The sequence below is a fragment of the Nannospalax galili genome, unplaced genomic scaffold (assembly GCF_000622305.1).
Source record: "Nannospalax galili isolate Female #2095 unplaced genomic scaffold, S.galili_v1.0 scaffold395, whole genome shotgun sequence".
Taxonomy (NCBI): Eukaryota; Metazoa; Chordata; class Mammalia; order Rodentia; family Spalacidae; genus Nannospalax; species Nannospalax galili.
In genome coordinates, this window is record NW_008335527.1 from 651,457 (window position 1) to 668,203 (window position 16,747).

Sequence of the window (16,747 nt, forward strand, 5' to 3'; positions counted from 1 at the left end):
AACCCCCAGCCTCAGCCTGGACTAGGCAGATTGGAGACTTGCTTTCCCTTTGCGCATGCTTGGTCACCTCATGAATAACCAGTCTTGCAAAACCTGACATTTTTGTGACTGGCATATTGCATGCAGGCAGAATGGTCCAGGTTGGGTAACACAGTCTTCCTGCTGAAAAAAAAAATCACTCAAACTCTTTACAACCTGTTAACTCTCTGACCCAGATGGATTGCATTTACATTCAGTGTTTCCATAAGCTATGGCTGTGATGAAATACTACCAATATCAGATAAAAATAACCTATCATGACCTGTGTTAAAGAAACAGTCAACACAGGAATGAATGCCTATAGTATAATGGAGGTTAAAAACATGCATAAGTCATTCTCATGTAGTAAGTAGGATTTATATACTAATCGGGGAAGTTGACATCAACACTAGTGGGCTGGGCTTGTAGCTCACTGGTAGAGACTTGCCTAGCATATAAGAGGCCTTACCTTCCATCCCCAGCAGCAGCAGCACCACCACTGCCAACAAAAAGCAACAGAAGGCAAAATATAACTGCAATTAGTGGCCTGTGCCAATTCTGGGTTTAGTTAGATCACCATGGGCTAGAGGTACCTGGAGAAGGTGCATGAAGGTATGAAACCTTGAAGGGTGAATAGGATTACAAAGAGTGAAGGCTATGATAGGTGTTACCAGTAGCACCAAAGAAAAGTAGAACCCAGATTCATGACCTATTGACACAGCCTTCAACAATATTTTTTGTCTTTTTTTGACAATCTCATTTTTTAAAAAAAATATTATGTGTATGAGTGTTATGCCTGCATGTAGGTAAGTGAGCCTGTGTTGTGCAATGCCCACGGAGGACAGAAGAGGCTGTTGAATCCCCTGGAACTGGAGCTACAGACAGGTGTTAGCTGTCATGTGGGTGCTGGGATTCGAATCCCGGTCTTCTGCAAGAACAGTGTTCTTAACCGCTGAGCCATCTCTCCAGCCCCCAACAATCTCATTTTTAATTACATGTATCAATAAAAAGTTTACACAGCAAGAAAAAAAAAGGTGTCAAAAGCAAAAACAGAGTCCTGAATTCTAATTCCAGGCTCTTATAGTGTGTAGTAACTTTGAAGCAAAGAGGAAGAGGTCTAAGATACTAAGTTGAGACATTACAAGAAGTTAAGGATTTTTCCCTCTGTAGTTGGGGATCTGACCCAGGACAAGGAATGGCAATCAATTGCTATACCAGTGAACTACACCTCAGTCCTAGCCAAAGGATTTTAAATCGTTTTCTATGTGCAGTGATGGGCAACTAAACACTTAGGGCCCATATAAGGTATTTTCTCCTGCATTGGTTTACTTTTGCTCTTAAATTGTCCTTAGACGTAGCACTGTTACTGCACAAAAAACATCGTGTCAGTGTACATCTAATGCCTAGGGTCAGTATACATTTAATGCCTAGGGGTATGTGGGGCCTTTGTTCATAGCAGTCTTCAAGAAGATCAGCACCACAGTTCAGGTCCTGGCCGGTTCTCGCACTGATGAGAGTTGGCTTTCTGCGGCCACCGTCAACTAGTGCAGCTTCATCCAATCAGAGTTGTGCAGGAAGGGGTGGGACCCAGAGGCGCGCTTTGTGCTTTCTGCTGCACCACCCTGGCTTGATTTCAGCATGGAGGAAATTTACGCCAAGTTCGTTTCTCAGAAAATTAGCAAAACCCGCTGGCGACCGGTTCCTCCGGGGAGCCTGCAGACCGCAGAGACCTTCGCCATCGGCTCTTGGGACAATGAGGTACGGGTCCGGAGGGCCTGCCGCCTACTCCACAGCCCCGGCGAACTTGCTTCTGGCCCTGCCTGGGCATTCCCCGGAGCCGGTTTCGGACCCAGTGAATCTGGAGCCAAAAGCCGGCGCGGTGAGCCTGGGGTCTGGCCTCAGGTGCCTGAGCCTTGGGTGTGGCTTTAAACTCTTAACAAGTCTGTAGTCATATGGTCCTGACCAGGCCATCTCTGATCTCAAGCTAAACTCTTACCACAGTGTTTGAGATGCTTTCTGTTATAGGACAGAATTCGTAAAAAAAAAATCACCAACACCATTTAAGAAAAGTAGCAAGGTAAATTTTAATTTTCTACCTGCGGGCTGTCTATCACGGGAGTAGAAGCAGCCCTGATAATTGTCAGGTCAGAGTTTTTATAGGATTACAGAATTATTATTAAAACAGGACAGTTGTGAACCAATCAGGTTTGTACAACATAGCAGAATTTTGACTATTAATCAACAACCAATCATTATACAAAGTGATACAGTCATATAACTTGGAATCCAACTTTGTGACCTTAAAACTAGCCAACTATTTTAGCCATAATAAGTATAATAAGACAGTCAAGGTAAATGACTTCTAGGTGGTCATACAATAACAGGAATAACAGAATAACAAGGGTGGTCTTATACCCTGTGTCAGGGCGACCCAAGGCAGCAAGCAGGTTACAGAAGTGAAAACAAGCTGGTTAGCAAAAATATAATGTCTGGAATGAGCACATTCCATGATTCATGGCTAGGGCAATTTTCCAAGGCCCAAGGTTGCCCCCCTCCACCTTTGGTGTGGAGCAAAGTTGCTGCTGAAATGGCTCTGAACAGAATGGAGTAACTTAGGGAAGTTTGCTGAGCCAGTTCACTTTTGAAGCAGTCTCATGAAAGGCAATCCAAACTTTACTTTCCTAGCATTGACCTCTTCATCATCTCAAGAGAAAACTTTCTGTTCTACAGGAAAATTCCGTTTCACTATGGTCTATTGGAGATTTTGGAAACATGGATTCTGACGGAGGGTTTGAAGGAGACCATCAATTATTGTGTGATATCAAACACCATGGTGATGTCATGGATTTACAGGTAGATCTATGTCATGCCCCAAAGTTAACTTTTGAAATGTGAGAAGATATTTAGAGATGGATAGCACATTATGGTTTGTCTAGTCCCACCCTGGCATACAGAGCACTAAGTAATCCATGGATTGTAGTTTGCCATCATCATTTAAGCATTCAGTGGCAGAATTGGGACCAGGACTGGGAATCAGAATGCAGATAAGTCACAGTTTTAAAAGTAATTGCCCAGCTATATGCCAAGGAAGTACTCTCCCTTTGAGCATTTACTGTATGGTAAATATGCAGAATGGCTTACATGGAACTGATGCTTGAATTCTTTTTTTTGAGCATTTACTGTATGGTAAATATGCAGAATGGCTTACATGGAACTGATGCTTGAATTCTTTTTTTTGAGCATTTACTGTATGGTAAATATGCAGAATGGCTTACATGGAACTGATGCTTGAATTCTTTTTTTTGAGCATTTACTGTATGGTAAATATGCAGAATGGCTTACATGGAATTGATGCTTGAATTCTTTTTTTTTTTTTTAGTATTTTTTTTTTTATGTGTTTGAGTGTTATGCCTGCATGTTATAGTAAGTGCACCCATGTCATGCAATGCCCACCGAGACAGAAGAGGCTATATTGGATCACCTGGAACTGGAGTTACAGACAGTTGTTAGCTGCCATGTGGGTGCTGGGACTTGAGCCTGGGTCTTCTGCAAGAACAGTGTTCTTAACCATTGAGCCATCTTTCCAGCCCTGATGCTTGAATTCTTATAACAATTTCCTGAGTAGAAATTAGTGCTCCATCTTAAAGATTTATCAAAACTTAACAAAACTTAAGTTCTCTAAAAACATCTCAAAACAGTTTTCTTTTTTCTTTTTATTTCTTTATATATATTTATTTAATTTTTTGTCTCTTTTGAGACAGGGTCTCCCTGTAGCCCCAGCTGTCCTGGAACTCACTATGTAGACCAGGCTGGCCTTTAACTCACAGAGATCTGCCTGCCTCTGCCTCCCGAGTGCTGGGATTAAAGGCGTGCACTACCACACCCGGCTTCTTTTTATATTTTTTACCTATTATTTTATCTTTATGTTTGTGAATGTATTGCCTGTTTGTATGTAAGTGCTCCTGTGTCGTGCAATACCAGCGGAAATCAGAAGAGTGTGTCAGATCATCTAGAACTGGAGTTAAAAACACTTGTTAGCCACCATATGGGTGCTGGAAATCTAGCCCAGGTCCTCTGAAAGAGCAGCCAGTGCTCTTAACTGCTGAGCTGTCTCTCCAGCCCCAAGTAATAAGTTTTCCAAAACTGGATGTGGTGGCAGGTGCTTGTAGTCCCATGCACTTAGGAAACTGAGGCAGGAGAAGCTCAGGAGTTCAGTGTCAATTTGAACAACATAGACTGTCCTTCCTCACTCCCCCCACAAAAAAAAAAGAAAAAAAACCTGTGTGAATTCAAAGGTTATGTTTGTTTTTTTTTTTGTCTTTTTTTGAGACAGGGTCTCCTTATAGCCCCAGCTGTCCTGGAACTCACTATGTAGACCAGGCTGGCCTCATACTCACAAAGATCTGCCTGCCTCTGCCTCCCAAGTGCTGGGATTAAAGGCGTGTGCCACCATGGCCTTCGAGGTTATGCATTTTACTTAGTAGAAAGTTGCCTGTTAGGAATGGTGTGTTTTTAAATATTGATTATTGTGGCCCCAAATCATAGGTGAGAAAAATTTTTTAAATTCTCTTTCATGGCAATATTCTTAATTTATATAGCAATTTTTTTTGTTTGTTTTTGGTCTGAGACAGGGTCTCCTTATAGCCCCAGCTGTCCTGGAACTCACTATATAGACCAGGCTGGCCTTGAACTCACAAAGATCCCCTGCCTCTGCCTCCCAAGTGCTGGGACTACAGGCATGCGCCACCATGCCCAGCAGTTGTATAGCAATTTTTATTATCAGATCTCTTAGCACATTTTATTTGCTGAGCATGTATAAGCCATTTGTTTATAAAATTCTTACAAGGTTTGCTATTAGTTGAGTTGAACAAAATGAGCTTCTTCCTTACTAATATTTCTGAATCACTAATATACAGGAATTTTCTGTTTAGTTTTTTGACCAGGAAAGAATTGTAGCTGCTTCATCAACAGGATGTGTAACAGTTTTCCTTCACCATCCAAATAACCAGGTAAAGATCTTTTTTAGAAAAGTAGGCATGTATTTTAATTATTTTAAAGATCTTGCTTAATAAGTACACAGTGTTTTATAGTGTTTAAATATGAAGAGAGTCAATCACTTGGCACACTCCTGTTTCTTCTGCTATTCTAGAGGCTGAGAAAAAAGGACTGTGGGATTCCCAATAGCTCAAGACCAGTCTGGGCAACATAGCACAACCTCATTTTAAAGAAAGGGGGGAAAGCATGATAGGAGAAAATATTGTCCACTTTGTGAGGGGTGCTGAGGCTTAATCTCAGAATCTCAGATGTGGTAAGCAGATATTCTACCACTGAGCTACACCCCCTAGCCCTGTATGACTCACATTTTGATAGTCTACAACCATATTTGTATGTGTGAGAGAGTGTATGCTCAACTTCCAGCCATTTTATTTCTATTGGTAGAACCCAGGTCTTCATTAAGAGAGGTTCTGGGGCTGGAGAAATGGCTACAGCACATTGCTCTTGTAGAGAACAGGAATTTGGTTCCCAGCACTGTGTCAGGTGGCTCACAATACCCTCTTCTGGACTCCCAAGAGCACCTGCATGTATGAGGTACACATAAACTCATGAAGACACACACATACACACAACACACACCACACACACACACACACACACAAGCACTTGAATTTAAAAAAAAAAAAAACTTTTAAAAACCTAAAAAGTAGAAGTAGTATTTAAAAAAAATAAAAAGCCACCAAGCATGGTGGCATACACCTTTAATCCTATCACCTGGGAGGCAGAAGCAGCCAGATCTCTGTGAGTTCAAAGCCAGCCTGGTCTACATAGTTAGTTTCAGGCCGCTGGGGCCACAGGGAGACCTTGTCTCAAAAAGACAAATTAATTAACTAGCTAATTAATTTTTTTAAAAGGCCTTTGTTTCATTGCTTTTCTTAGAAGGGTGCTGACCTTCTGGGTATTCACTGAGGGTAAAAAATAGCCCCGCAGGTAATAACACAGGTTTATACTAATGAATAAGGTTGCTTATTTAGACTTTGGAATTAGCAAAGATCTTTTTGTTATAGACATGCTTAGTAAATATGATACAAATTTTGTTAACTATTTTCTTAATGGGATCATGCAGGAAAAAGTTGTAGAGGTTAGTTCCTTACATGAAAGTTCATTCCTATAAAATTTTAAGGAATTCCCTTTGAACATTCAGCTATTTGTTACCAAAAATTATTAGTTTGATATAAATTAGGCTTAGTAGTAAGCCTAATTCAGTGTACAAAAAAATCTCATGGAAGTAATTTCAAAACTTCAGCACTTTAAAGTAAAACAAGAACCGAGAATTTTTTCTAGGAGGATACAAGATAGAATTTAAAAATTCTATTGGTTGGGTATGGTGGCTCGTACCTATAATCCCTATCATGTGGGAGGCTGAGATAGGACTGTTTCAGGGCAGTTTAGGATTCAGAGTGAGGTCTGTCTCAAAAGAAAATCCAAAGCCCATTGAAAGAAAGGGGCTCATTCTTTACAACTTCAATGTGAGTAAAAGTATATTCCTTTCTGATGCCTAGACTCTGTCGGTCAGCCAGCAGTGGAAAGCAGCTCACCACCACACGGGTCCTGGAAGTCCTACCTACAGCAGTGCACCATGTACAGGTATCGTGTGCGACAACCCAGAAATTGTCACAGTTGGAGAGGATGGTCGAATAAATCTCTTCAGAATTGATCACAAGGAAGCTGTCAGAACTATAGGTAAAAAGAATACTATTGCTTTCATCCATCACAGAGTAATTGAGCTGAGTAAACACAATGCTAAGCATTTAAGGGAGAGGGGGTTGCAAATACGCCAAGCATGATCCCTTTGTTAAGTATGTTGATGAGGCCAGTGTGAAAGATTGATGACAGAACAGAGAGAAAAATTTGGGGGTTCTTTGTTGTTTTGTTTTGGTTTTTGCCTAAAAGGAATTGTTAAGTATCAGGGACCAAGTGGCTGTTAATGTATTCTTAATTCTATACTATAAGTCATTCTAAAAGGGAATACCATAGAGACAGTGACAAAGTGTACAGTGATCTGACATTAGATATTTGTTATTGGCTAGATGAAAGATGAAGCCAGAAAGGTAACTTGGAATCATGTTGCAAAGAGTATTGAATGCATGGCAACAGAGGTCATGACTTCTGATGGAAAACACATTGCTCTTAAAAGTGTGTGAGCGGGTGGTGTTTAGAACATTATTTTCATTCCCAACTGTGCTTCACTCAGATTTGCTGAGGAGATTCCCAGTGGTCTATCACCCGAGACTTCTTGGAGCAGAATTTCTAGGGACTGAACCAGGCATCAGTTTTGAGGGTTCTTTAAGGTTCTGAGCTGCATCACTTGCTTAATTGTCAGTAGCCATTGCCTAGGAATAAAGTATAGGAGTGGCACAGATCAAGGTTAGAAGTATGCATTTTGTGCCTTAAGTTCTAAACATCAAGAAATCTAAACAGAACCATTATAATAGCCAGGTATAGGGTTTACTCCTCTAATCCCACCACTCTAGAGGTAAGGCAGGAAGATCTTGAGTTCAAGGCCAGCTTGACCCACATAATGAGATCCTGTCTCCAAAAGAAGTCCATTTTCACAATCATGAAGGATTTCAATGAAGAGGATGCTAGTAAGGGTAAAGATGAATACATTTACCACAAGTCAATACAGTACTACAAGATCAGAGTGAGCTTTGTAGGAATCACTGAATTTTGTTTTGTTTTGTTTTTTTGTCTTTTTGAGACAGGGTCTCCCTGTAACCCCAGCTGTCCTGGAACTCACTATGTAGACCAGGCTGGCCTTGAACTCACAGAGATCCACCTGCCTCTGCCTCCCAAGTTCTGGGATTAACAGTGCACGCCACCACGCCTGGCAGAATCACTGAGTTTTAACCCAGTAGAAGGGAAGTTTGGTGTCAAGTTCATTTTAGCAAATTTTTTTTTTCCTTTGGTCTTTTTTGAGACAGGGTCTCCCTATAGCCCCAGCTGTCCTGGAATTCACTATGTAGACCAGGCTGGCCTTGAACTCCACCTGCCTCTGTCTCCCAAGTGCTGGGATTAAAGGCGTGCACCACCACACCCGGCTTATTTTAGCAACCTTGAGAGGAAACAGAACAGTATGGATAAATCAGCCTTGCATTTAGAAAACTCTGTCATATGAGTGATGTCTTCTACTGGAGAAGAATGTCTTGACATTACTGTACATTTTCCCATGAAAAATTAAACTGTGAGTCGTTAGTAATTTTTAATTAACAGGCAGAATGTGACTTAAAATTTTCTTGAAAAAGAACCTGTTAACACACACTACCATTTTTTAAACTTTAGACAATGCGGATAGCAGTACCCTCCATGCTGTAACCTTCCTGCGAACTCCTGAGATTGTTACAGTAAATTCAATTGGACAGTTGAAAATATGGGATTTCAGACAACAAGGAAATGAGCCCTGTCAAATCTTATCACTGTAAGTTTTGATTTGTCATTTCAGTAATATAATGCAAAATTAATTTGTTCAGTTGGATATCACAATTAATTTTGTATTTTAATTGAATTTTAAAGACAGTGATCCTTGATGCCATTTGATAAAGCAAGGATGAGTTTGATTCTCTAATTCTACATTTTGTAAATATCTTTTATATTGATTCAGAGGCTTTATCTCTTTAAAGTGTATGTTATTTAATAGAGAACTTATTTCTGTTCATCAAATAGTATTATTGGTAGTGGGTAAAAATCTATACTAGATGTGATTATAAATAAAATACAGCTCAAGGTATTTTTTTTCCTAGCAGAAATACCCCTTTCTAGGTATGCAACCTTTGCTTCTCTCTCAGGAAACTAGAATATAGTATCAGATTGAAAAAAGTTATATGAACTAAGCATTAAATAAGGTAGGAGTAAAGAATATTTGTTATAGTTTATGTATATGTTTTAAAACCTTAGATATTGAACTGTTTCTGGCACATCTTACCATTGTGTTATTTTGCCTCCCGTGTTTCCAAATTGAGGCAGTAATGTTGACCTTTAATTTCAAAATTTTCTTACTATTTATAAATATTTTTAGTTTAGTTAAAAAATTTTTATTGGGACTGGAGAGATGGCTCAGTGGTTAAAAGCACTGGCTGTTCTTGCAGAGGACCTGGGTTTGGTTCCCAGCACCCACATAAGTGGCTGACAACTGTCCCTAACTCCAGTTCTTGAGGATCCACTTGTATACATGTAGGCACTCATACACATAAAATAAAATAAATGAATTAAAATTTAAAAAAAAAATTTTCACATCACTAAGATTTAGTATCTCCAGCCACATAAGTATTGTTTAGGCAATGGAAGGAAATGTATTTCTCATTATGCAAGGATAAATTGTCCTTTACCACATCTTTGATCTTGTCCTATCTCCTTCAAAAGGACGGGTGACCGAGTGCCACTCCACTGTGTTGACAGACATCCCAACCAGCAGCACGTTGTAGCTACTGGTGGCCAGGATGGAATGCTGAGCATTTGGGATGTTAGACAAGGCACCATGCCGGTATCTCTGCTAAAGGCTCATGAAGCTGAAAGTAAGTATTTTGGAGATGCAAAAAGGTTTTGTTGGGTGAGTTCTATCACATGAGCACTTCACATACTGGTACAAAGAGATCATTTCACATCATAGCTTTTAATGTCTGAATTGTATAAATTTAGGTAATCCTTTTTAGGGTTTGATTTTAAGTTCTCTAACATTTCATTATGATCAAGAACTGTAGTAAGTATTGTTAGATAGTTATCTTACTGAGAAGTAGACTCTACAGACCAAAACACTGTCATGCTTGTTGTCAGATTATTGATTGTTCTGTATAAAACTTTGCACTTGATATTGTCATGCTTCCCGGTGTGAGAATGCCTTTGTTCTGTAGAATGGCAGGTTCTTGCTCATACCTGCTGATCTGCTGTACTCATTAAGTAAGTACTATTGTGCTCACTTTCTAGCCCAGATTCTCCTGGAACTCACTACGTAGCCTAAATTGGCCTCCACCTTACCATAGTCCTCCTGCCTCAGCTTCCTAAGTGCTGCGATTATAGGCATGAGCCACAACTCCTAGATAAAAGAGATTTCCCCCACCCACCACCACCCATTAATGGGATCAAGTCCACAGCCTCACACAAGTGTTCTACCATGGTGCTATGACCCCTGGTCTGACATGATCTTACTATTTGATTTTGGACTTTTTTGGATATGCCCTTTCCATTTATTATTTATTATTTTTAAAAATAATTTATTGTTTTTATTTTGTGTGTATGAGTGTTGCCTACATGTGTATAAGTATACTCGTGTTGTGCAATGCCAGTGGAGGTCAGAAGAGAGCATTGGATTTCCCTGGAACTGGAGTTCTGGGGACAGTTGTTAACCACCATGTGGGTGCTGGAAATCGAACCCGGGTCCTCTGTAAGAGCAACCAGTGCTCTTAATTGCTGAGTGATGTCTCCAACCCCTAATTATTATTTTTTTAATAAGTGCAATAGATAATGTAGGTAATTGTAAAACCAAAATAGATTATATTTTTAAATTTTGGTTTGAAAGAAATTCATGTTAAGTTCTGAAGCATAATTAAAGTACAAGAAAACAAAATTAAACCAGTATTGCAACTTCTCTGTTTAAGAAAATTTTAGCTAGGCATGTGTAATCCCAGCAGTTGGGATATAGAGGCATGAGAATCAGGGGTTCAAGGCCAGCCTTGTGTTTCGTGAGAACCCTGAATGGCACACCCAGAGCCCCACCCCCACTCCTGCCAAATCCTCCTAAAGAAAGGAAAATTTTTACATTATCTTTTGTGATGTTACTATGCCACATTACACTATTACCTGAAGAAATAGCCTAATTTGTTACTTTATTTTTTAAGGGTGAGCCCAAATTCTGAGGGCACCTATTCTCCCCACATGCCTCCTAGAACTGTGCCATTGTGTCAGGCCTCACCCATAATTTTATTTAAAACCATTGCTTCAGCTTCAATTGGGAAACTACAAACTTAGGTTCATCCTTATCAGATAATCTTGTCCTTTCAACCCTAGGCCTAAAGCATCCCATATACACAATGCCAAGCATTCTTCTAAATCACATGGTTTACTGAGCTTGCATTAGCTTTTTAGTTTCAAGGTTAATTAAAAGTCTTTAGTCTATGCTTGTGGTGCAGGCCCTTAATCCCAGCAAAGGCAGATGATCTGTGTCCTGATACACCCTAGGGATGTGCTCTGCCACTTAGCTCCTCCCTGCCATCTGAGATGTCCTCTTACCAGCCCCCTTTTAATAGTGCACACAAATGTTGTGGCTTACAATATATTATTTTTAATTCATCCTCAATCCTAGTTAGAGATGAAGTTAGATGTTTTATAGGGTTGTTTTTGTTTTTTATCCAATTTGGAAATAAATGTATAAATAATGTAGATTCAGGCAATTTGGTCAGGGTTTTGTTTGGTTGGTTGGTTGGTTGGTTTGGTTTTGGTTTTATGTTTTGGTTTTTGGAGACAAGGTCTCGGTGTGTAGCCCTGGCTGGCCTGAAACTCTACATAGACCAGCTGGCCTGGAACTCGAAGAGCTGCTCCCACCTCTGCCTCTGGAGTGCTGGGATTAAACATACCCAGCTGTTATTTTGTTTTGTTATTGTTAGTTTTTTCTTCTGTTTTGTTTTTTAATTTTTATGTGTATGAGTGTTTTGTCTGCATGTATGTAAGTGCACCCACGATGTGGAATGCCTGTGGAGGCCAGAAGAGGGCGTTGGATCACCTGGAACTAGTTTCCAGTAGTTCCTAGCCACCATGTGGGTGCTGGGAACTGAACCCAGGTCTTAACTACTGAGCCATATGTTTAACTTTGTTTTGTTTTGAGTGCTGAAAGTTGAACCCAGAACCTCATAAATGCTAGGAGGCTTTCTCCACTGTCACCTACTCCCAGCCCCTCACATTAATGACACTGTAAATGTGCTGTGTTAAGAACTCCCTGGGCACATATTCTTCTCCTGTGAGGTGACCTTTCTATGGCATATTTGTGATAAATGTCAGAGCGAAGATTACCACCTTGCAAACATGCCATTCACTCTTCATGCTACACCTCAGACACTTTCTGTATTGGTGCTCTAAGGTGACATAGCTAAGACTCCCGGAACCCTTGTTTAGAGTCTTCCTGTTTTCTCTCCATGCTAGGGAGTCCTGGCTAATCACTAACACCCAGGAATCTGTGGACACTCAAAGTTCCCTTAAAGTTAGAGGTGAGGGTGAAGGTTGGGGTAGCAGTTACAATGTGGTGGCTTTCTGATCCATCTGAAAGGGATCCAAATTCTTATAACATTTCCAAGGGAGTGGCTGCTTATTTCTATGCTATAAGCCAGAAATATCCACAGTACTGGCATGAGCCAATATTGGATTCTCGTCTTTATTTTGATGTTTCCATTATGGTATTCCTGCTGTTGTGCCAGTTGTGTAAATGTTTATCTGTTAATGGCATGGAAATTCATTATAAGGGAACATAACCAATTTTGATAAAGTCTTTTCAGTATTATCTCATGGACATTCTTTTCCATAAGTAAGTTAGACATTTCACCTAAGTAGTGACTGACTGCATACTATAGTCACCAGAAGATTTATTCTGTCATTTAATTTTGAAGCCTTTGATTTTTAACCAACAAGGTTTATAGGTATGTGATGGAGGATAATGGAAGACGATGTGTAAAATAGGGCTTTAGTCTTTCTTGTTCAGTTAATCTGCACAGGAATAAGCTGCTGATTTTTCTCTTAGTGTGGGAAGTTCACTTCCACCCATCCAAACCAGATCATCTGTTTACTTGTTCTGAAGATGGATCCCTCTGGCATTGGGATGCCTCCACAGATATGCCTGAAAAGTCTTCACTCTTCCACCAAGGTAAAATGTCTTAGGAAAGGTACCTGCATGTTGTTTTAGGATACTTTTAAATATCAAATTAGCCACATGGCAATAAATACCATTTGAGAAGTTGAAGCAGGAGAATCGGGAATTGAATGTCAGTCTCAGCTACATAGTTAATTCAGGGCCATCCTAGGGTACACGAACCCCTATCTCAGAAAGAAAACACAAATTTTTTAAATCATGGCTTGAGGGGATGGCTGGAGATATGACTCAGTGGTTAAGAGCACATAGTACTTTTGCAGAGGACCTGTGTTTAAATCCCAGCACCCACATTAGGCAGCTCACAATTGCCTGTAACTTCAGCTCCAGGGGATCCAACTCCTCTCTTCTGGACTCTGAGGGCACATACACTCATTTGCATGTATACCTACACACAGACACACACATATACATAATTTTAAAGAATTTGATAAAGAAATAATTCATGAATGTCACATTAGACATTCTCTCCCCCCTCCTCTTTATCTTTTTAAGATGTTCTCTCTGTAACCCCAACTAGAACTTGATATGTAGACCAGGCTGACCTTCAAACTCACAGAGATTTTCCTGCCTCTGCCTCCCATGTACTAGGATTAAAGTTGTGTGCTACCATACCCAACGTCTCTCTGTCTCTTTTTTATGGTACTGAAGATTGAACCCAAAGCTTTGTGCATAAGGCAAGTGTTCTACTAATGAGCTATGTCCCTGTTTTTTTGTTTGTTTGTTTTGTTTTTTGTTTTTTATTTGAATCTCAAGCACAATTTTTTAAAAAAATTTTATGTGTATGAGGTTTTAGACTATATATATGTAAGCCAGATCCTCTAGGGTGGCAGTTAGCAGCCATGTGGGTTCTGGGAACTGAACCCAGGTCCTCTGGAAGACCAACAAGTACTCTGAACCACTAAGCCATCTCTCCAGCCCCTCAAGCACAATTTTCACAAGAGGGCAGGCAAGCTGTAAATCTCAGCGGCTGCCAGAAGGGAGATGGAGAAAAGAAGGAGGAAGAGCTATGATACACTAAACCCAGAGTGTCCAAGAAGGCATGTTAAAAGCTTTTGGCCAGTATCCAAAAGTAAAAAATAAAAAAATAAATTAAAAAAAGGAAAAGTTATACTTTTCTTAGTTAGAACTCAAAAGAGCAGACAAGCTTAAGTGTTGCCATCAGGGAAACAACTTTCTCTTGGTTTCTTTAAAAAAAATTTTTTTTTATGTGTTATGAGTATTTTGCCTGCATGTGAGTAAGTATACCACGTGTGCAATGCCTGTGGAAGCCAGAAGAGGGCATTTGATCCTCTGGAACTGGAGTCACAAACCACTGTTAGCCACCACATAGGTGCTGGAAACCAAACCAGGGTCCTCTGCAAGAGCAGCCAGTATTTTAACTGCTGAGGTATCTCTTCAGCCCCATCTTGGTTTCTTGACGCACAGAGAGTCTCACTACATACCTTAGACTAGCCTTGAAATTGCTGTGTAATCGGAGCAGGCTTCAAACTTCCACACTCCTTCAGTTTTCTGAGTGCTGAGAAATGTTTCCATTCTCCTGTGCCACATAAATTTGAAAATCATGGGACTTGAAATATGACTATTAGGTATTTCTTCCGATGTTCTTGATGACCAAAAATGCAATTAGCTGGTTCACGTAACACAGCCAAGGTGGTTGTGGTGGATGACAACTGTAATAATAGTCCTCCGGAGTCTGAGGCAGTAGGATTACCACAAGTTAAGAGTCAGCCTTGGCTATAGAATAAGACCTTGTCTGAAAATCCAAACAAAAAGAAACCAGAGTTTCTTTGTATTTCCTGATTAAAATCAGCAGTAAGTAAAAGATCAATCAGAAACTATATACTTGTAATGGGGGAAGAGGGAGGTCTTCTTGTTATTTACTTGTTTTACATTTTCTAAGTGTTCCTGTTTTTGAGGATTTATCAGAATTTGTGCATTTGGTCATATATTCAGATACCTGCTAATGCCTGTGCTATGGCAGATGCTCTGCTAGCGCTGTCCTACAGCAGTAAGCAGAACCAAAAGGTTCACATCTTACGTTACCCAGAGCTTATACTTCTGTGATTATCTGTATTTTTTGGTTTCTTTTTTCCTTATTTCTGTCTCTGGCTGCTTGTGGTAACTCTTTGAGACTTTCCATTAAAAAGGTAAGGCATGGTGGTACATACCTTGAGAATCAGAGACAGGCAGATCTCTGAGTTCAAGACCAGACCTGGTCTGCATATACAGCAAATTCCATGCCAGCCTGGGCTAGTGAGATTCTGTCTCAGAAAAAAAAAAAATTAAAAAATAGCATAATTCAATTTTCTGCTTTTCCTAAAGATTACAAGATTGGCATCCCTATTTTCCCTTTGAATGTTGGATATTTAATACTACTGACTAAGTTTTGGTCACAAGATGACATAGTTGGGCAAGGTGGCTCAGTGGGCAAAGGCTCTTGCCACCAATTTAACAATCTGAGTTTGATCCCTGGGACTCACATGGAAGTAGAAGAAAACTGACTCCTGCAAGTTGCCCTCTAACCTCCACATGTGTGCTATAGCACACGTGCAGCCACACACAGACACACATACACACAATAAATAAATGTAATGCTTTTTTTTTTAAAGGATGACATATGACAGAATTACCTGCCTGTTTTTTTTTTTATTACCTTACTTTTACCTCCCTTATCAGCCTGGTTTAACTGAAAGGTAAACAAGTTGAAATGATTAACTTTTTGAAATAGCAGAAGCTTTGTGTTTACTGATATATTAGTCTTAAGCATTTCCCCTTTCTTATTTGCTCCCAGGAGGAAGAAGCAGTACTTTCTTGTCTCACAGCATAAGCAGCCAGGCTAATGTTCACCAGTCTCTAATAACTTTCTGGCTCAGCACTGATACTGCCAAAGACCGCCTTGAAATCACAAGCTTGCTTCCCAAAAGGACTCTGTCTGTAAACAGTTTGGATGTTTTAGGTCCTTGTCTTGTTTGTGGAACTGATGCAGAAGCAATTTATGTTACCAGACAACTATTTTCTTGAAAGTACTGTTTTGGTAAGATTTCAAGTAAAACACACAGCTTTATCCATTTTAATTTCTGTGCAAAATTTTATCATCAGAAAATGTGATATTTTCAAAGAGACAGTAAACCATTGTTAATGTCAGTGCCTACTTTTGGCTTTTGGTAGCTGGAGTCCTCCTAACACTTGAAGAATCTGATAAATGACTTATAGCAAAAGACTTGGGTATATAGACCTTCAGAGGGGTCCTTGTGCTGTTACACACATTGCCTTCAATGCAGGCTGCTATTGACATTAAGGACCTGAGTCTTCTTTTTTTAAAAAGTGTTTGCTTTTTATGGTTAAGGCAAACAATTCTATGAAATAAACAACTATGAAGAGTCAAAGTTAGAATTATGTAAATTTAAATTATATAGCCAATGAACGTTTACAGGCATAAGGTAGATTGCTGTGCACATAGCAGCAGCATAAATTTCAACATGGGCCAATGCTGGCTGTGTCTCTTGACATCTGCAACCACATCATATACCAAGACTCCTCACAGCTGATCAGGCATGCTTATGTGAGCCAGATTTATTACTAAAAATATTTCTTTATGGGGCTGGAGAGATGGCTCAGCGGTTAAGAGCACTGACTGCTCTTACAGAGGACCTGGGTTTGATTCCCAGCACCCACATGGTGGCTACGAATCATCCTTAACTCCAGTTCCAGGGGAATCCGAAGCCCTCTTCTGACCTCCGCTGGCATTGCACAACATGGGTGCGCTCACATCATGCAGGCAATACACTCATACGCATAAAATAAAAATAATAAAATATTTAAAAA

At 39.9% G+C, this 16,747-nt stretch overlaps 1 protein-coding gene across 1 annotated transcript; it reads left to right on the top strand.

Annotated features, from left to right (window-relative positions):
- Nucleotides 1-1,597: 1,597 nt before the first annotated feature.
- Nucleotides 1,598-16,140, top strand: Nup43 (nucleoporin 43). The gene is made up of 8 exons (XM_008830411.3): nt 1,598-1,776; nt 2,749-2,871; nt 4,950-5,027; nt 6,576-6,756; nt 8,356-8,491; nt 9,433-9,584; nt 12,794-12,916; nt 15,714-16,140. The coding sequence occupies exons 1-8, from the start codon at nt 1,657-1,659 to the stop codon at nt 15,941-15,943; spliced, it is 1,143 nt and encodes a 380-aa protein (XP_008828633.1). The 5' UTR covers nt 1,598-1,656; the 3' UTR covers nt 15,944-16,140.
- Nucleotides 16,141-16,747: the final 607 nt, after the last annotated feature.

Bases quoted from the DNA above. Each gene is read 5' to 3' on its own strand.
- Nup43 (XM_008830411.3), top strand. From the start codon at position 1,657: ATGGAGGAAATTTACGCCAAGTTCGTTTCTCAGAAAATTAGCAAAACC. The intron at 5,028-6,575 runs GTAAAGATCTTT...TCTGATGCCTAG, and splicing joins TTCACCATCCAAATAACCAG to ACTCTGTCGGTCAGCCAGCA. The intron at 9,585-12,793 runs GTAAGTATTTTG...TTTTTCTCTTAG, and splicing joins AAAGGCTCATGAAGCTGAAA to TGTGGGAAGTTCACTTCCAC.